Consider the following 21,169-nt stretch of genomic DNA (forward strand, 5'->3'; position numbering starts at 1 on the left):
TGCGCCATTTGAAAAAAAAGTATGTAAAATCGGCCCTCTACAATCAACAAGTTTGTCCCATAGTCCCCAACCTGTCAAACCCACAGAACAACAATCCAAAATATTGGCAAAAACAATTCCGCACGCATTTGTTTTTGCTCGTCGCGTATAGTTTGGGTGCATTAGCTACGCAAAAAAAAAGGTCATTATTTTTCGTCTAAAACATATCCCTCCTCCACCCATACAGCCGTTGCACTACCACCGCCCGCAGCAACCCCTCACCATGCAGAAGTACGAAAAGCTCGAGAAAATCGGCGAAGGTACGTACGGTACCGTGTTCAAGGGTAAGAACCGGGACACGCTCGAAATCGTCGCTCTGAAGCGGGTCCGGCTTGACGAGGACGACGAGGGTGTGCCGAGCTCGGCGCTGCGCGAAATCTGTCTGCTGAAGGAGCTGAAGCACAAAAACATCGTCCGGCTGTACGACGTGCTGCACTCGGACAAGAAGCTAACGCTCGTGTTCGAGCACTGCGACCAGGATCTGAAGAAGTACTTCGACAGCCTGAACGGCGAGATCGACCCGGACGTGGTGAAAAGCTTCATGTACCAGCTGCTGCGCGGGCTCGCCTTCTGCCACAGCCACAACGTGCTGCACCGGGATCTGAAGCCGCAGAACCTGCTGATCAACAAGAACGGCGAGCTGAAGCTGGCCGACTTTGGGCTGGCCCGCGCGTTCGGCATACCGGTCAAGTGCTACTCGGCGGAGGTGGTGACGCTGTGGTACCGGCCGCCGGATGTACTCTTCGGTGCCAAACTGTACACGACCAGCATCGACATGTGGTCGGCCGGGTGCATCTTTGCGGAGCTGGCGAACGCGGGCCGGCCCCTCTTTCCCGGCTCCGATGTCGACGATCAGCTGAAGCGAATATTCAAGCTGCTCGGTACGCCGGAGGAGGAGAACTGGCCCGGCATTACGCAGCTGTCCGATTACAAACCCTTCCCATGTGCGTATGCTCGTTAGTCCTCTCCCCATATTTAAACCCCGCACCAGCATTAATGGACATCTTTTCCCCCCTACAGTGTACCCACCGACAACGTCCTGGAGCCAGGTGGTGCCGCGTCTCAACTCGAAAGGGCGCGATCTGCTGCAGAAGCTGCTCGTCTGCCGTCCACTGCTGAGACTCAGCGCCGAACAGGCCATGTCCCATCCGTACTTTACCGAAAACTGAAAGCGGTTCTAGCAGTTACGGGCGCTACTGTCGACCAAAGTATCCCCCGGAACAACACCTTCACCGACGGAGCAGCTGATGTGCGAGGATGTGGGCAGCAGGCGGCCGCCAGTGCCAGTGGACGGTGGTACGATTCCTTCCCCTGCCTGCCAGCCGGGTGACGTGCATTCCTTCTCCCCGTCGTCTACGCCCCTGCTGGAAACAATCAACGAATGAAACTCGTGTGGCCTGCTCCTCCTTCGTTGCGTGCGGCGTGCGAAACAAAACCAGCTCCACTTCCTTTTCACACTACTCGTAACGGGTCAATCTCGGTGTGTTACCTCTTCCCTCTTTTTACAACAATGCTGCTAGGTGTGGTGGGGGTTTGATGGTGCAGGAGGAGAGGTTTTAAAACGTCCAACCGTGTGCTAGAGCAAGCGAATTCGTCGCACCCCTTTATCTTAACGATATTTTACGATATTCCGAACAATTGTGATGAGAAACCTCGATTTCGGACTGATTTGTGCTAGAGCTAGTGTGTGATAAGTTTTTTTTTTCGATTTCGCTTACCTTTTTTCCGTTAATTTTCCGCTGTGCTTCGTTGTGTTTTATGTTAGTGTGCGAGTACGAGAATTCGTGTAACATGAGCAAAGACGAGAAACCAAAAGGAAGTAAAGAATGAAAAAATAAAACCTCTTTTTTGCTCAGATCTACTGCTAGAAGTTGACGTAACACCGAGTACAGCAATCCAAAGCCATTTGTATGTAAATTATAATACAATTATATACATATACTATTAGTATCAGTAGTACTGAAAACAAAGCGTTTTCCGCCCTTTCTTAGCCAAACGTGATGACACCGAAAAACCAGGAAACAATCAACAACGTCTTCCTTTTTTTTCTTATGACTTTAGTGGCTAAAACGCATTTATTTCTCCGATTTTTACATCACACATAAAATTACATACACATTAAGTTAAATATATGTTTGGTTTACCTTTTTTGTTTGTTTTGTTTTGTTTGTTTGTTCCTTTTTTTCCGGGTTTGTGGTGCTTTTACTCTGTTATTCTTAACCTGCCTTTGCTCCTGCCACCTTTTACTGCTGCTGATTTGCTGCGTTTTGCTGCTGTTATGCGGAGAGAGAGACAGAGAGGATGTTTGTGTACCGTTTACTCAACCCTATATATGCCTTTATAATGTGATGTATCTACGACGTTTTTTTCTTCTTCTTCTTTTTGTTCTGTTTAATGCCACCAGAGAAAGAGTTTGCGATGTTGTTGGGGTCTTTTTTTGTTTTGTATGTGCCGCACAAAGTAGTTTTATCTCCTTTTGTGTTTTCACTTTCCATTTCCTTTGGTTTGTTCTTCAAATTTTCCAATCCTTTACACATTAGCCCATATGTTAGCGTGCGCTTCATAAACACTCGTTTTGTTGGGGGAGAGCAGGGAGAGTTGATGATAAAGCAAAAAAAACGCACCACTTCCGTTTGCATTGGAAGTAGGTTTTTGTACCCGAAGGTACTCATTTTATAGGTGTACATTTCTTCGTTTTGCTTGCTATCTCCAGAGTTCACGTTTTGTTTTGCTTTCCCCACTCTCTTTTGTTTTGTTTGTTTGTTTGTTTACGACTTTTATTATTCTTTTACCTTTTTACCTTTTTTGTATGGATTCTTTTAACTTCTTGTTTCCTTGTTCTCTCTTTCTCTCTCTCTCTTCTTTGTTCCATTTTACAGTTTCTAATAGTTTTGTTTGTTTTGTTATTTTATATATACTTCTTTTGAATGTTGCATACCTTCTTTCATATTCCCCCCTCTCCTCTTACTGCTCTGCTATATATAGCTACATTCGCAATGTTTCTTATTACCAGGTTTTTTTTTGCTACCTTTCATCAAGTTTTGTAATAAATTTGAGACGTTTTTGTTTTACTTCTTCTTCTTCTTCCTCTCCTCTTGCTTCTAGTTTCTCGAACAGATCTCATTCCTGCAGCCACAGCACACAGCGTTTCCACAAACTACTTCCACAAACCATCCCCCAAACAGCGAACTTTTCGAGGTGGTAATAAGAATAAATGTCTGTATCTCTGTATGAATGCGTTTTTTTTGTTTGTTTGTTTAGTTTGGTTTTTGTCGCTTTAAATTCTTACTTACTCAAAGGATTCACCACCACCACCTTTGTCCGCGTTGTGTGAACGTGTGTTGTTGTTGTTGAAAGTGAAGAAGAAAACCAGTATGGTGAGAGAGAGAGATTGGTAGCGGGTGTTGTTGTAGTTGTTGTGTGTAGAAAAAGCCACGTGCCACACGATTTGAAGCGTAATGCGCAAGAAGCAAGGACCTGCGTCGGTCGTTTTGCAGCCCCACACAACGCGTTTCGCGACGGAAATCGTGTGTGTGCGTTTTTGGGAAGGGCAATGATGGATCTATTCGGGATGAATGATCTAATATCGCCGTAAGACTATTGGTTATGGTTTTAGCAATAAATTCGGAACGATATATCAGCCGAGCGGGGGATTTATACCTAGAAATCCTGCCACTTATCCTGCCCTGCTTGTTGGCGTTGGGATTGGCGAGAAAAAACGAATCTTTATCTAACAAAACCTGTGCCCCCCGCACTCCAGAGCTCGTGGGATGGCGCGGGATGCTACCCCTCTATCTCTTCAGCTGCCCAATGTCCAATGTCTTCCTTATCCAATTAGCTTCGATTTATGTGTGATGCGTAGTAAATGCGTAATAACTAAGAGCGGACGACGCCCCAGGGGATTGTGTTTTGATGTGGTTGATTTATACTGCAGAGTTTGACTTATTGATGTGTTTTCTCTTGTGAGAGAAAAAAGATTCTTGCGTGTTGATGCCACTATTATTGATACTAGCTGCAGCATCACTTTGCTTCCGCTGCCTTAAACCAATCTGCTTCAGTTTTTTTGTTCACTTTTCTCACGTAACGCGTTCTAATCTAGGGTTTGTTTTAGTTTTATCTCTTTTCGTATGTTTGTAGGGGTTGTTTTTTTGTTCTTCTTTAGTTTCTTTTTTCTTTCTTGTTGTAGATTTTTCCTACCCTTCTTTTATTATTAACCATTTCATTCTGTTCCTAAGATAGTTTCCTTTCTAGCCGCCTGCTGCTCACTGCCACACTTGTTTTATGTCACATTGGTTTTCTCATTCTAAATGTTTCTTTCTTTTTATCGTCAAATATTATAGTATTTGTTTAGATTATTTGTGTTTGTTTGTTTGTTTTTGTATGTGTGTGTTTTGCGCTTACTACCACCTCCTTTTCTTTACTCATTGGTTTTACTTCTTCTTCTTCTTCTTCTTTTTCTTTTGTTTACTCAAAAAAGATACTTATTTTGGGTAGTCAAAAGCGGATATAGGTTTGCCTCACTTGTGCGGTACAATTTCATTCATCCAGTTTCCAAGTGTTTCTTCTGCTCTCGTATTGGCGTGTTTGGATTTTCTATTTCTCTCTTTTCTTCGTTCGGATACACCTTTTGCGTGCGGGTTTTTGCTCCTTCCTTCGCGGTACTTACATAGCCGCAAGTTTCGCGTTTTATGCAATTATGCTTGTTGTATTAGTTCTATGTTTGTGCTATGTTTTGCTCCTAGGGAGCGCGACTGCGCGGCCACTCCGTTTCCGTATTTGATTGATAAGCACGTGGAGATGATTTATTTACCGTTAGAATTCAGAAAACCCTGTTTGAAATGGAACCGAAAACCCCGGAAGTGATGAAAAGTGGGATACGTTTAGAAAGCGCTTTTTGCTTCGACAGTGCTTATATGTAGCACAGGCAGATTAGGTGTGTCTTGCTTTCGAACAAAATGGCAAATAGTCGGCCATTGTCGGCAATACAATACACTCCTCCTTCTCTGCTGAGCAAGGAACCGTGCGTAACAATGGTTGGAAAAGATACAAAAAAACAAACGATACAATCTGCCGGTGAGAAAATAGCAATAGAAATGATTTCATTTTTCGCCCATACTTTCATTGAGATATTTCTTAATACATAATACTATATAGTTTACGCTATTGTTCTTTATGTGTGTTTTAATGCGTGTATGATGTGTGATTCTCTCTTAAGCGACATGGCGCGCACCTAGACACGGTGTGCCACGGTTTGATGTGGCGCTTGCAGCAAACGGTGCTTTGCGCATTACTTCCCGCTCTGCGCAATCCGGCGTCTTCGTGTTCGTTTGGTTTATAGGATTTGTAGAAAAAATATTAAAAATTATGTTTTCTTTTTTTTTATCAAAAATAGAAGTAGAATCATTCCTTCACGGTGCTCACGGTGCCGCACGTGCTACACTTCTTCTCTGCGTTACCTGCCACCGGTCACACCGTTACGCGCGTTACGCTTGTGGTTAGTTTTGTTTTGTTTTGTTTCGTTCAGCCAGGATCCTTCTTTCGCCGCTTGGTGTGCAGATTATGTTCTGAATTTTCATTATTTGGTCGTTTGTGAGCGCACACACACACACACGGCGAGTGTTGCTGGTAAAGCCAATTTGCCAATAGTTTTGATTTTATGATTTTCTGAACCCAACCCTTTTTTGTTACATTTACGGCCGTTACTATCGAACGTGTACAACAGGGCAGGGCGCCTGGTGTGGTTGTGGTAGCGTTTCGAACTATCCTAAACGGAATATAAATACGCAAAGCGCTGCTGAAGAACGAGAGGCTAGAGAGAGATAGCTTTGTACTTTTACTAAAGGATTGTTTAAACGGACTGTTGTGTATTGCTACGCGTAAAACGTATCGATTGACGAAAAATACATAAATCTGTTACCGTCGGATTGTCGAAGCCCTCGGGGTGGTACCAGCCGTGCCGAGCCGTACGGACGACCCGGTATGGCACACACACACACTCACCCAGGGCAGTGCAAGGAAAGGTGGTAAAAGAAGGGCAAACTAACTGCAAAGAAGCGCATGTTTATATGGGTACACACCTGTTCCTGGCATTAGTAGCCTTTTCATCTACAGCATCCTTCACCATTCTTCACAACCACAGAGAGAAAAGGGGAGGGAGGGGGTGAAACAAAACAACGCGGACAAAATCCCTTAACTGTAGCAAAGATAGAGAACAAACATCGATCTTCGTTTCGTTGGCACAAAGCTGCGGAAAAGGCAGAAGACGTGAGCGCGACACGTGGTATGCGGCAGAGCTTAACGATAGAAAATAGAGTACACCCTCTTCACCACCCGCCGTCCCTTCCGCCCCACTAGAGGGGTTGGACTAGAGGGTGATCTTGTGCTGACGCACACACACACGAGCCGATCTTTCAATAATCTTTGATTTCGTTTGCTTCTGCTTTGGTGCTAAAGTACTAATTAATAGAATCTCTCTTAAATATTGTGCATTGTTTTCTGATTTGCATGTGCGTGTGTGCGTGTGTGTGACTGACTGGTAGGCTTTAAATGGTGGCGCGATTCATTTATGAAAAATACTGGATGGGACTTTACGGGGTTGGTTGGTATTTATAGGAACGATAGGGAGGGAACAGTGACAATGGTGCTGTGTGTTTGTGTGCGCTTGTAGTAGCAAATAACCATTAAGAAATACCCACGTTAAGGAATGTAGATGCAACTGAATAGCGTTTCTAACCCGCATGTAACATTGTGCGCCTCATCTCGTAACGGATAATCACATCCATTTGTCCGTGCCGTTTTTTTGCATTTGTTTTGGGGCCTTAACAAGTATACCCGATGCTTCAAACAACCACCAACTGGGCTAAATCGCGAGATTGGATAGCATTTTACTTCTTTTTTTGTGTGCGTATCGTTCCACCGAAACTTTAGGACCAAGTTTTGCGTTTGTTTGTGGTCGTTACCTATCCCGAACAGATGTGCGATGGTTACCTTACATGTTTAGTTTCAGTTTTGCCAAACACTTTTTAAATGGGGCTGGCAAAACACACATCCACACTCACGCGCACACGAGTAGTTGGTGGCGACGAGCCAACCCCCCTTTCTCTCTTTCTCTCTAAATGTACGCAATAAGAATAATTACAGTAGTATTAATACAAATAGCAATAATAATAAATAGGTTTCTCTGTTTCCTTTCTCCTTACTTCTTCTTTACGTGTACGTGTTACTCCTTAACAGCCGAAATAATATTTAAAAAAAAAAAACAAAACAAAACGTAACAACATAAAACATTACATACAATAAATTGGGAAATATATGTGTGTGTGCGCGCGCGCAGTGCGTTTTCTTCCTCTAGTTCAAAACGAGGAAGAATGTTTCTTTTTAGCTAGATTCCACCACCGAACAAAGCCAACCAAAATGTCTCCTGCCCAGGTCGTAAAGCCGTTGGGGCGTGGCAAGCAGTTTCCCTCAAAACAAGTGCATCTTGTGTTTTTCCCATTTTTTTTTTGGTTTTTTTGCACGAAAAGATATGAAAAAACACGAAACGCGAAAGCGCCACGTGCCGGTTCCATTTTTGCGATGTGATTCGAATTCGAAAACTCGAATAAAACATGTCATGCCACACCTTTTTGTTACACTAATCGTACGAGGGACTTGGGGCGTGAGAGCATTTTGAGCTACCAAAAAACACTGTAACCAAAACACACACACTGGCTCATCGGTCCTGTCGGCTATCTGCCGATCGTATGCGTTCTGGCAGGGGGAAAAGGTATAAGGTAAGATTACACACTAGAGTAGAGTTTGCGCATAGTGCTTTCCTTGTGCGTTTCTGTGTATCATCCGTTTGTTTGTTTGTTTTTGTTTGTTGCGATTTAGGTAGAGTATGCTACTAATACTACTGCTTCTGCTGCTAACACTCCCAACGTTCACTCCCGTTCCTGTCCTGATCCTAGCCCACGGATCAGAGTGTTGGCTGCTGCTTCTGGCTTGTACTTGCCGCTCCCTGCCACGGCCAAAAGTACGCTACTACACACCGCAGTTTTGAACACATTGTAAACCTCCCTCCTTCTCCCCCCATCGCCCCACCCTACCCATCCGCCTATTGCCACTGTCCCTGCAGGTTTTATTAATAATTATATTATTTTTTGTTTGCTTTTTTGTATCCTTCGGCGAAGTGCTATTGTAATGTCATAGTGTCCGATCTGTCTCAGCTCAGAGTGAAACGCAATTAAACCAACGGCGATGACGTCAAATTAGTGGCTAAGCATATCCTCTCTTCTCTTACTGCTTTCATCCTATTCTGTTTGGTTTCGTCGCCGTTTTTCACCCCCTGTCGAGGAAGCTTTTCTTTCGACTCTCTCCCGACTCTCGATATGACACCGAATGATCCTCAAATGTAGCAGCGGCGAGGGAGGATAGTAAGAGCTTCTCGCGTAGTTCACGATATAGTGTAAGGGCCGACAATCCACGCTCGTGGACTTGTTTAATCCTTCGTCGAAATAAAAACAACAACTCAATAAAAAAAACCTGCAAAATCTTTGCGCTACAACAACATGTGGCCTTTGATCCGTTGCAACCCAGAACTCCCGATTCCCAGGGGGGGATTGGGGAACAAGTGACCCCGCACCGGTATGTATCTCACATACACCCACAAACAAAACAGCAACAACATAAAAAAACATACAATCATGCCCCTATTTCGCTTCCACCGACCGTTTCGATGTACATCTTTTCTCAATCCATTATTATAAGCGGGGTATGTGCGTGTGTATGACGCGCTAGAGGGGGGGCTGAAGGTTGGGCCGTAGGGCTGCCACACACGAAAACAGAGCAGCCACCCTCACCCAGAGCAAACGTTGTTCTTCTCTTCTGCTGCCGCTGTTTCTGGTTACATTACGGGAGAGGAACGCGGGCCGCGCACACGGCGACCACGAGACGGGCGCGCACAATGCTCCCCATTTAGTACAGACCGCAGCCGCGCAGGTTGTTCGCTATGATAACGTCGGTGACGGCGTCGAACACGAACTGGATGTTGTTGGTGTCCGTTGCACATGTCATGTGGCAATAGATTTCCTTTGATGTGGACTTATTTTTAGCCTCGAACTGCGCCTGAATGTAGGCTGCCGCCTCACCGTACTCCTGTCCACCTGCAGGGGAGGGAAAACAGACACAACAAGAAAGCACATTGTTAGGGATGGATAAACCTCGTGGCTTTGCGGTTTCCGCTTCCACGTGCGGTGGATAGAACGTACCCGTATACTCCGGGAAGCAGATTGTCAGCGGACTTTTCCGGATTTTCTCCTCGAACAGATCCTTCTTGTTCAGAAATAGAATGATTGAGGTATCGGTGAACCATTTGTTGTTGCAGATCGAGTCGAACAGCTTCAGCGACTCTTGCATGCGGTTCTGGTGTGGGGAAAAAAAGAGGAAAGAAAACATTAAACATCAAATACGCATTACGCTCTAGAAGTGGGTTAAACAGGCTACGTGCGACGATCGCGTAATAACATGCGCGAGTCGACCCCAATTTGCTGAAATGGGTTAGTGAATCCTTATTTTACTTATTGTAAAAGCCTACTCTCCCCCTTCATCCACTTCCTTCTCCCTTTTTTACCACCACCACATGGGTGGGGACTTTCGTAATCGGAGGTCAAAGGGATACCACGCTTTTTGGTGAAACTTTAGCACGTTGGGTAACGCACCGCGGCCAACGCAGCGCCAATTGCGTAAGCCCGCTTTTCGCACCAAACCAGTTCCGTTCAATGCTGCTGCCGGGAGAGGAAATAAAATCACCTAAAACAGTATCCTTTTATCCGTTATGCAACGGTGGTTTGAATACAATTCAGCGCAAAGTTATTCTTTTTCCTCAGTTTTCTTTGTACCTATATATGTGCACACCGCTTGCAGGACTTGTTTGGTCTGCATTTTATCTAAAACAAAACAACAACGACGCACCCTGCCAGCAGACGGTGTGCCACCACCGCCATGTCTGACCTACTTAAAAATGCACCGGATCGGGGGGATCGCATGCACATTGCAAGCGAGGTGGCGGGCGAGAGGGAACGCATTCTCCACAGCATAAAATGATAAATTAATATTTAACCACGCCAATCCGATGTGAGTGATGATTATTGTGTGTGACGTCAAATTAAACACTTCACGCACACCGGTCTGACTTTAATTTTATGGCTACGGGGGGGATCTTCCCGCGCCCTCTTACATAAGTGCCACACACAAGCACGCCGTTTTTACCCGTCTACCCCATACCGTGGTTGCTTACCGTGGTTTCATCTTCGTGTAACACCTGGTCATACTCCGACATGGCCACGCAAAAGATGATGGCGGTGACGTCCTCGAAGCAGTGGATCCACTTCTTTCGCTCCGACCGCTGGCCGCCGACATCGAAGAGCCTGGGGAAAAAATGTGTTTACATAGCATAATTAATTAGATTCATGTTCGACCGAGGAAGACCCGATAGAACTCCCATCCAGTACTTACTTGAAGTTTAAGTTCTTGAAGGAGAAGTGCACCTCCACGATGCCGGTAGTTTTGACACGCGTCCGTAGGATGTCCTGCTCCGTCGGCTGATAGTCCTTGGCACCCAATCGGTCAAGGTCGTCCAGGAAACTGGGTAGTGGATGGAAGAGTGAAGAGTGAGTTAAGCATTGCGCTTCATTCTAATTTCTTGATGTGAGAGAGGAAAGAGAGGGTTCGTGTTCGCGCTCCTGTTGCGTGAAAATCTGGGACAACATTGCCACTGTGACAAAAATAGTGATGGGAAAAATGAAGTTTTTGTCGGAATCGATTCCAGCTAGCTTCGAAGTTTTCTGGAATCTGGAATCGAATCCGGAATCGGCTCCGGAATTGGTTCCGGAATTGGCTCCTAAATCAAATTTGGCTCCGGAATCGGAATCAGCTCTGGAATCGGAATCGGCTCCGGAATCGGATTCAGTTCCGGAATCGGAATCAGCTCCGGAATCAGAATCGGCTCTGGAATCGGATTCGGTTCCGGAATCGGAGACGGTTTCGGCATCTCCATAACAAGAGCTGTTTGGATCTAATGATGCTACGTATTGATATCCACAAAGGATCAAAATTTAATTGTAAACAAGTCATTCTCATGGAGATTCCCGGACTGATTTCGCTACCGAAACTTCTTATTTCAAGTCAACAACTGATTCTCATTCCGGAGCCAATTCCAATTCTGGAGTCAATTCTTATTCTGTTATCGGAACAAATCGAGATTCCCAGGTCAATTCCGATTCCGGAGCCGATTTTAATTCCGGAACTTACTCTGATTCTGGCATCGAATCCGGATTCAACTCCGGAATCAGCTCCGGAATCAGCTCCGGAGTCAAATTCGGAATCAACTCTGGAGTTAAATCCGGAATTGGCTCCGGAATCGGAATCGATTTTAACATTGGAATCGGCTCCAGAATTGATTCCGAACAACAAATCGGAACTCCCACCACTATGGCACAGGGCTGAACAGGAGACTCTAATGCAGAGCGCGATCGTCTTGTCTGCAATCAAACCACCCGTTGACGAAGTTCCCTCATTATGAGGGAAAGAGCATTGCGAAACAGCAAAAGATCAATGATTCAATAAATCGCGACTCACGCCATGTATGACCGGGCACTAACTCTTCACTTCATTGGGGCGGAGGGGCAGCAGTTTGCAGGTAATGAACTGACGTGTACAGTGGATTACGGATAGTCAAGCAGCAGCCGCCCCGTGCACACACACGCCGTTTGGATCGCTTTGCTGGCCTGGCCACACATTCTTAGCCCTTTGGCGCTTGTAGCCATCGGTGCAGTGGATGGATTATTTAACCGGCGAACCCAGCCAGTTGGAACTGGACAACCACTGGGCGGTGCGCCGACCGACACGGAAAGCAACCCACACAAACACACACATACACACCGCTTATGAAACCGTTTACGTCCAAAGAACGAGGACATGGAGATGGCATCGGACTTTGGCAAACTCCCTTTTTGTACCATGACACCATGGAGAAGAAGACGAGGAGCAGCTTGAAGACGGTTGGTTTGTACGACGAGTTGGCTGGTTCGTTTCGCGCGTGACGCCATCCAGATTCTGTCTCCCCGGTGTCGTAGTAGTGGTGGTAGTGGTGGTCGAAAAAACGGGTTATCAGCTTTGCAGAAGAAAAAAAACCATTGGGAAATAGGGAATGGTACAGTGACGGGGGAAAAGCAGCAAGCACACGGCGGCGATGACACAAAAACGGTTCGTGGCCCAAGCCACCGAGGGAAAGCAAATGCACGAATGTGAACATGCCAACCAACGACAGCGACATGCGGCGGGGCTAATCAGTTCGGCGCAGTATGTTTTGATGCACCTACTTTGCACCGCCTGTCCATGGCTCCCAGCGCAAGTTAGATTAGCAAGCGAAAGGGAGATTAAAATAGAGAAGAGAAGGAAAAAACCCCGCTTTAACTTTCAGTTTTTCAATAAAACGTTACGCTTGTTGATAGAGGAATAAACTGCTTCAGCTGCTTCAACTGCTTCAGCTGATGGCTGCCCTTTATCCCAGAAAAGACATAACAATTCAGAGCCAGACCTAAACGGTAGCGCACGCGCCCCCGTGACTCGGAACATCGGAACGACAAACAGGAACATAGGCCACACCTCGCACCGGACAGAGGGCCGGTAAACCACATCCACACTTTACCCGACTGCGGCGTCATAAAGCTGTGTACAGTGCGCGCTCCCCCGGGCTCCCCCATCCCACTCTCTCCCATAAGTCCCCCAAGTGGCTCATCTATCATTAAACGGCGGGTCTATAATTACGCGTACGCTTTGCAATAAGGGCCCCGTTTTGCTGATCGATGCACGATAAATGCTTCGCTACCACGTGTTTGCAGTTCGTTGCGAACTGGAAAGAAGACGCAACGGACACACAACGAGGGCCCGGTTGTAAAAGGGCATTATAAAATTTAATTTCCCAACGATTGGTTTTTTTATTGGACTTCGGCTTTCGGTGGGCGGCTCGCCGTTCAGAGCGCCGGGATCCGAGCTTTTGTTTTGTTTTACGGGGCTGCATAGTTTTGCAACGCCACACAGCAAGACTTCCATCACCTTCTTCCACCACCGCCAAAGGCAAATATATAGGTTGTGGTTGCAGGGGGGGGGTTCTGTTTTCTCTATTACCATTTTGCGTAACGTTTGTCCGCGTCCGCGGACATTGCAAGAGCGTGTTGCACAGCTCAACTACCCTAGAACGCGTATCGTTGCCAACAGAGCTGGACAGGAGGGAAAAAGTGAAGGATTTGGCAACTTTTCACTTTCGCGAAATGGGTGCAGTAGTGGTCGCCTTCGTCCCATTAGACCACTCACCTAACCTAGTTTCATTAGACGTACAGGGGGCACGACTGTACTGGTGACTGTACTGGACAGACCTGTTCGCTTCTTATCTATGTTGCCCGTGTGGCCGTGGCGAGCATCTGGTGCGACTAACGCGCGTGTGGGACGACTTTAATGGGAACCCCATTTCTACGATCAATATGCGTGTGTGTGTGTGTACCAATACAAACGGATAAGGCAATAGCTATATGCAAACAGTTGAAGAGTGCTTTTTTTAAACAACAACCAACAGACCGGAAATATACCTCCGCTAGGACATCTTCAACGCGTTACAAACACACAGGGTGTACACTACGCAAAAACCTTTAAAACTCGCCCATGAACTGACCCTGAAACAATGCAAATACATCACCACGCCACCCAGCGATAGTGGTCTATTTCGGTGTTTCCGCTGGCCGGATAATGGACTTGTGTGCTTTCCATCTAGGAAAAACCTTGGCGCACACGCACACACACACGGACTGTTGATCATGAAATCAACGTGTGTTCAAAAAAAACAACAACATTTGGCCGTTTTCTTCGTGAATTCAACGCTTTTAAGCACGCGGGAAGAGATTTTGGGTTCGGTACAAACAGCACGGACAAAGGCTCCACCAAGCGCGTTTACAATTTACTCCTCTTTTCGGCCACTTATCAGAGCATTTCGAATTGATGCTAAATGGACGCGCCGAGCGCGCAGTCTCTCTGATAGGAGGAAGTGTGTGTGCTGAGGGACACCTTCAACTGGGGGATGATTATGCGTCTTCTAACGATCGATCTACGGTAAACGAACGTTTCAAGGAGACCCGGATAGGGATTTTATTTCGCACGCCAATGGCAATGGTAGAACATCATTTACATTTTACGAATTTTACTGAAATGTCATGCTCACGGGCAATAAAATTAATGAAAACGATGAATTTTATGATAACAGCACATCCACGATCAAGAAAAAAAATAGAATAAATATCAACTAAGCTTATATAATCAGAAAAAACAAACAAAAATACACAAAATAGAAAATTTGATAAGAACATTATGAAAATATAAGAGTTTAAAACATTTATAATAAAATAGTAAATAAAAACAAAATAAAAAAGGAAATAAACATGCATGAATTTAGAAGAATAAAACATAAATCATAAAACATGATAAAACATAAAACATGAACAACATAGATAAAACATAAAACAGAGAGATACATAAATCAATAAATAACTGAATAAAGGAATTGGTTAATACACAAAAATGAGAGTTATAAAAAGTAAATAAGCAAAAACACAAATCAATAAACAATCTAATAAATGAGAAAATGAAAAAAAGATAACAACATAAAAATAATAATTAATAATTAAGATAAAAATGACAAATCAATAACAAAAAAAGAATAATGCCTGCTGTTATGGATAAAGAACGCAGTAGGAAACCCTTAAGAAAAACAAACTTTAACGACAAAAAGTGCAAACTTCACCACTGTTATGAAGTCTGATATGATTAATGTGCTTTCCCATTTTATATAACTTTGAAGCGTTTGACGTTTCACCCAAAGTCGGTCAGTTCCGTTAACTCACAGTCTGCATCACCGCCGCCCGGAGATTGATGCCTTTTTGCACCAATGGAAGGACATCTTTTGTCACCTTGCTGCCTCCATTGCTGTGCAAAAATCCTACCGGGCAGCGTCTGTCGTTGCCAGCTGTGCAGCTGCTCCCTACCGCTTTCACTCTCTCCCCTCATTTCCCCTAACAAGACGCAGAACTGTCGCACAACGAGCGTACACAAGCGAGAGGTTAAGCGTTTTTATTTTCACGCTGTGATTCCGCATCCATTATGACGTAATGGAAATTAGTGCAATTTTTACAGCGTCTTACAATGGTGACTGGAGCAGCAGCAGCAGCAGCAGCCAGGGCTGGATGAAAAACGACACATAATGAACGAAGTGATCTGTTTCGCCGGGGGTTGGAAAATGTGTCACCGAGAGCGGGCGCGCGCGCGCGCGAGAGCACACACCAACCATGGCCATGTTTCCAAGATGTTCCGTCATTTGTATGGGCTAGGCTACGCTACGGGAGGCACACGTTAGCCTACGGTTGACTCATATTTCATCAGCCTCTCCACTGGACGTGATGCTGCTGCCGCTGTCGTTGCATTCTTTCACATACAATGGAGGTTAAACTTTAATTCCTGCCAAATTGCAAGCTTTCCAGCGTGGTCGTTGATTCGCGCGAGATGCAAAACGCGCGTCGGAATTGAGCAAGCGCACCGCAATAAATTGCAGCGCGGTGTACAATACAGGGAGAGATGGCTAGCAGTGGTAGTAACAGTAGTAGTAGTAGTAGTCGTCAGTTGCGCTTAGCAGAGTGTATTAGTAGTGTACTGGAGCTTGTAGCTGACAAAACCACTTAATGGTCGTCGTTTCATAATGGTCAGCGCAGCTAGTCCGGGCCGCCCAAAAGGGAGACCCCGACGGGTGGACGAGTTTACAAAGACCTGATGTAAGCGGTGTATGTCGTGTGCCTAAAATTCAGGTTTCATTTTGCCATTTGAATGTAGGTTGATTTCGCATTTGTCGTCAAGCTGCCGCTGTTTAAGTATTATAGGGTTTGTAACGATGTTTCGACTCCGAAGCGTATTGTTCTTTGCCGCAGGTTCGTCGCTGTTGTCTAAGATCTTCAAGTAAGAAACTTGGAGTACCTAAAATATTTAGAAAGCATTTCTACCGGACCGGAGTCTTCGTGTCGGAGATTATGCGGGTGAAATGCGGTACTTCAGAAACGTCAGCACTCTTACTCATTCATTGACCTACATTACCATTACCTGAGTGAGGGACAACTCATACATGCCGCGGCCAGTCACTTCCAACCCCGGGATCGTTGACTAATGTCTGGCACGCCTGGAGCAAAACAGCCAAGTAAAGTCCCCACCGTTCGTGCAAGATTCCAGCATCTTGCGAGATCTAGCTGGAACTAATTGAAAAATATCTTTTAAACACAGCTTCCCTATTTGCCACCGTCAATTGGGGCCCGTCGCGGCGCCTGCATGTTATATCATCTCTCTCAGCGCTTAGGCATTAATTGCGCCCCGCACGACGCACTTTTGTGATCCGTGGTCTAGACAGTTCCAGCGACGACGCACCCCAAATCCACCCAAAGCCACCTGCCGGATGACAATTAGACGAAGCCAACTAAATCGGTAGGGGAGCATGACACACATTTTACGTGCTATTATCGTCTCCACGGGCTGGGGTGCCGCCGCCTTGCGCGAGGATCAGTTACAATAGACCTTTGGCTTGAGGCCCGGGGTCTCAGGGTAATCACGGCGCGGACCATAACTGGAGCAGCAGAGCAGTCGCTCTGTCGTAACAGGTATAACTTCCAACTCCCCTGCCCTCTATTCCATGCAATACATCACTCAGTACACGATCGACAACACCCTAACAATCTGTGCACCCGGGCGACGTCTTCAACAATGGCCCTTCATTTAGCAGTCCGAAAGTAGACCGCTGTGAATAAAAAGGGAGGCTTTGTTGCGGCCTTAATCCCTCTCTAGTCGGTCTTGTGCCCCGGTATCGTATCCCCAGATAGTACCTGACGACGAAGATCAGCAAACTCGATCTCAACTCGCACCGTGACGACACATTCGACGCTCTCCCGAAAGGTGATTGTTGTCTATCAGACAGCTTCCTTTTGTATGTAGTACAACTCATTCCACATCTACACACACACATTCCTAGCACGTGTACCTAGCACAACCGTGACAGTGAAAGGGTGAGAGTGTTTGGCGAGAGATCTATTATGCAACGAGCGACGGGCTGGAGAGACTCCAAAGCTCCAGTGGTTTGTTTTCGCATTTCGCCGGCGCTGGGCATGGATGAAATTGCATTAGATGGCGGACGAGCGTTGGTCTTGATCGTTGAACGACGGGTAATTGTGGTTCCGCGGCTCAGGGAGGTGGACCGATTATTACAAAGACCTTGGACTAGTGTCCGGTGGCCCGCCATCACTACACATCGGATCGATTATTATAGCCTACGGTCCAGTGAGCTTCGGGGAGATTTTGCACACCAGAGATGATCGTGCAAAACAATTTACATAATGTCAGGTCACACCACACACACATGGTACGGGGTGGGTGTGATTAAAAGTTGACGTTGACTTGAATGAACTTTTCCTGCTGTCGTACAATTTTCTTTTCTTAAGGAAAATGTCAAGGAAAAAAATTGAAGCAGATCAGTGATGTGGATACAGAAATCAGAATGAGCCAATCAGTTAATTCTTTGCAGTGAATGAGTTCAAATAAATCATCATGATAATTTGTTATTAGATCTTTAACTCGCTCACAGTGAATTAGACTATCTGTAAGTTCAATAAATATATCAAGAGTATTATTTTGTGTGTGATGTGGGATTTCATCGCTGCGCTGAGCTTTCATTAACACTGAATTTTTCGGACTGAATCGTGATTAATATAACCCTTTCAGAAATTTTATCTAGAACAGTGATTTAACTCCCCACTCCAATGAGTAACTCAAGCAAAGTGAACTAAATCATATGTCAGTTAAAAATACTAGAGGTAGTTCACGATGAATAATTCAGCTCTCCATAACGATCACTAACTCACTCAACCAAATGATTCGTGAGTTACATTAGTGAATAATAAACAACCTGATCATGTCAGTACAATGAGCTCAATCGTGAGCTCAACCATCAAAGAACAAAAAAGAATAGGAATACTATTTGAAGAGTCGTATATGAGTGTTTTAACATATTCACGCCAACCAGTAACTCACGCACAGTTAAACGAGTCATTAGAGGGATACATCTTGGAACAGTGATTTATCTCTCCATTAATACGAAGCAGTTTTTACTTACTCTTCGAAGATGTTGAAGATTCAACTCGCTATTCTAACCCAATCACTCTAACTCACTCTGCTGAGTGATCATTCCCTAAACTAAAGCAAGGGCAATGTTTTTGAACCTCCAATTTTTCGCCACCCTGTGTGTTAGATGAAGTCATTCGCGGTGCTCCAATTGCAATCGTGCCGACCGTACATACACTTTCCATTTGCATCACGAATGAAAGTGAACGTAAAACTAGGTACTGTCCGTCCGTCAGCCTCTGTCGTTTAGAGCCCCGACGTTGTGCAAATTTTAGACCACGAAAACCATTTCAATATTTGAAATATCGATTGCAATCGATCGTACCGAGATGCTCGAGCTTGAGGCACCATAACAAAATACGCCCACGCCCGGGGCAGCTTCCACAGACAGAAACAGCACACAGCACTAGCTCGCATCCCTTTTCTCGCACCTTTTTCTCGCAGCTAAATATTTGCACACTGTTTATCATCCGTGCCGAAAACGGAGGAACGCTGTGCCGGGTGTAGGTAACCTCGATCGAAATTGTCCATCACCTTCACCCGCCAGAAGCGTACGGGCTACGTTAATAGGATCGGCGTTCATCTCCTTCTTCCCGGGACCGCATAGAAACATAAACCTTGAACGGTTCTGCCTAAAACGGTACACGGTTGTGTGTACCAAACTGGCTGCTTTACTGCATTGCGTAGCACCGCACATAACTCTGTGACATAATGCTGTGTGTGAATGGGTAATGTGCATGTGTGGAGGGTACAGCAGCTAAGCCCGTTTGCCGAGCGCGCGACTGACCCACAAATGGAACTGTATGCAAACACAACTTCTTCAATTAGATGTTTCCCTATTAGTCTAAATTATTAAATTGTCACAGTTTGAAGTACAGCGAACGATTCAATGTAGGGGGGTGTCATGGTTGTTTTTTACGACCCTCTCGTACGTCACTCACTGGTGAAGCAATGATGCCTTTTTTGCCAAAAGCATTAAAATGATATATTTCGAAATGTTTAAAAGTGTTCTCGTTTTGGTGGATGTTTTAAACACGCTCTCGTGTTTATTAACACTCCACACAACAAGGGGGGGAAACGCGTCCCAACAATGTGCGTCATCATTTAATGCATTCCATTGTCTGCAATCAAAAATGAAATGAAAAATTCTTTCCCCTTCAACGCCGCTGAGCTGAGCGTCTAATAAACTTTCAAACCCAATTTTATGCAATTTCCATTCGTACACCACACGCACGCCGCACGATCGTGTTACGAGAATGCCTTATTGGTTTCCTTCCCATCCCTCTGGTGTGTGTGTGTGTGTGCGCCATCATCCTTTCCAGTCGATGCAAATGCACATTGCGCACGTACATTCTGAAGCGCCCCAGACAAGTATGCTACAACACCTTCTCCAGTGCCGTTTTTCACCTACCCACAGGTGTTGTGTGTGGTGGTGCCGCGCGCTGTCGAACAGGTGCTAAAGTTATTCCATAACAATTTTCCCTTTCATCCGCATCCCACTGCCCTACACTGTGGGGAGGATGATTTGCGATTATGATTGCCCGTTTGGCACACTTTCGATGTTCGATGGAAAGCGAAGGTGATTTTCGCAGGCACGATCGTGCGGCAAAAAGCGGCATTTTCACTATTTATTCGTTCGTGTAATGCTGAATGATGATGGGGACCACTACCAACTGACAAGCATTCGTCGCGTATCGCACAAATGGAAAATTAATATTAATTTAAGCACTGGAAAATGGATCGCCGTAACGCCCGGGACTCCCGATCTATAAAGCTGCCTCTGCGCTTCTTTGCGTGGCAAATAAAAACGCTTTTTATTACGACCTAAGCATTAGCGAAACACAGTAGCCAAACGGATGGTCGGAGAATTGCACTGCGAAAGGGCCGGAGCTATGCAAGAGGGTACACAATAAAACATACCCGTTTCGTCATGCACGAACGGTATTGTTTTTAGGTTTTTAGGGCCGTCTTCTGCTGCTACTGTTACTGCCTGCCTGCTACTACTGCTACCACCTTTTTGTGTTTTATTTTCAGCATCGTCGTAAGCTCACCGTCGCTGCCGTGCCAGACGGTTTCGAGCCCTTCTTCCCCGTTCTTATGCAATCGGCACCAGGCACTGGCAGCATTAGCGCTAAACCGAACCGGGTCCGGGGTGAAGCATGTGGCAAACCGAATGTATCCTATCGGATTTGATGGCTAGGTAACATCGTATACACCACATTAATGGCACCGCACGCGGCTGGAACATCCTTGCCGTTACGGTTGCAAAATGTAACACACGGCATTGCAGCGAACCAGCATATAAACACATTTTAAAATGGCAACATGCGGCACGATGTACCCTTTTCGGCGGGAGAGTGAGCCACAGTTTTCCCCGGCGCCACTGGTCCCCGTCCCAGACCGAGGTGGAGGAAATCTTCGCGAGGGAAGATCTCGCGTGCGTGTCAGTTTTGTACGTTTCTAAAGTTCATGCCACGACACTGCGCTGATGATGGGTGCCAATGGGGTTACCATCTCCGATCACGGTGGCATCACACGATCCCCGCTAAATGGGTCAACTTAAAAGCAGGTAAGGAGAGAATATGTGCTTTCGTGCTAATGTTGCATTCGCAATAGTTGGTAGGAAAACAAGCTTTGGCAAAACCGTGGCGTGAGAGGGTCATTTTGTTTGCTTGTTTCCAATATTTTGGTTTGAAATATATTTGCATTACACATAGTTAATGGTTGATTACCTTTCTTGAAAGAAGAAGAATATTACATCATCTTTCTCTAGAGACTACAAAGTATTAGTACAGTAGAAGACCGCTAACTCAGAGGTAAATAAGCTCCAGGTAACGTATTATTGCTCTAGTCTTAGTTCAGGGCTTTGTCCTGAAACCACAAAGTCAACACAACA

At 45.5% G+C, this 21,169-nt stretch overlaps 2 protein-coding genes across 9 annotated transcripts in view; one reads left to right on the forward strand and one right to left on the reverse strand.

Annotated features, from left to right (window-relative positions):
• Positions 1-91: 91 nt before the first annotated feature.
• LOC120898337 (cyclin-dependent kinase 5 homolog) lies at positions 92-1,940 on the forward strand. The gene is made up of 2 exons (XM_040304048.1): positions 92-983; positions 1,060-1,940. Exons 1-2 carry the CDS (start codon positions 263-265, stop codon positions 1,206-1,208), a joined length of 870 nt encoding a protein of 289 aa, XP_040159982.1. The 5' UTR covers positions 92-262; the 3' UTR covers positions 1,209-1,940.
• A 469-nt stretch (positions 1,941-2,409) lies between these two features.
• The window catches only part of LOC120898335 (G protein alpha o subunit), a 64,726-nt gene continuing 45,966 nt past the window's right edge, over positions 2,410-21,169 (reverse strand). For all 8 annotated transcript variants that reach the window (XM_040304047.1, XM_040304046.1, XM_040304044.1 and 5 more), the window contains 4 exons: positions 10,534-10,662; positions 10,316-10,445; positions 9,288-9,441; positions 2,410-9,182 (listed from right to left, as the gene is read on the reverse strand). In XM_040304047.1, the coding sequence (XP_040159981.1) occupies positions 8,995-9,182; positions 9,288-9,441; positions 10,316-10,445; positions 10,534-10,662 (601 nt within the window). In that variant the 3' untranslated portion in view covers positions 2,410-8,994. The remainder of the gene's footprint in view (positions 9,183-9,287; positions 9,442-10,315; positions 10,446-10,533; positions 10,663-21,169) is intronic.

Source organism: Anopheles arabiensis, chromosome 2, assembly GCF_016920715.1.
Source record: "Anopheles arabiensis isolate DONGOLA chromosome 2, AaraD3, whole genome shotgun sequence".
Lineage (NCBI taxonomy): Eukaryota > Metazoa > Arthropoda > Insecta > Diptera > Culicidae > Anopheles > Anopheles arabiensis.

What these genes read in the sequence shown, in the direction of transcription:
- LOC120898337 (XM_040304048.1), top strand. Translation starts at nt 263, where the DNA reads ATGCAGAAGTACGAAAAGCTCGAGAAAATCGGCGAAGGTACGTACGGT. An exon ending in CGATTACAAACCCTTCCCAT is followed by an intron (nt 984 to 1,059) that starts GTGCGTATGCTC and finishes TCCCCCCTACAG; the next exon opens with TGTACCCACCGACAACGTCC.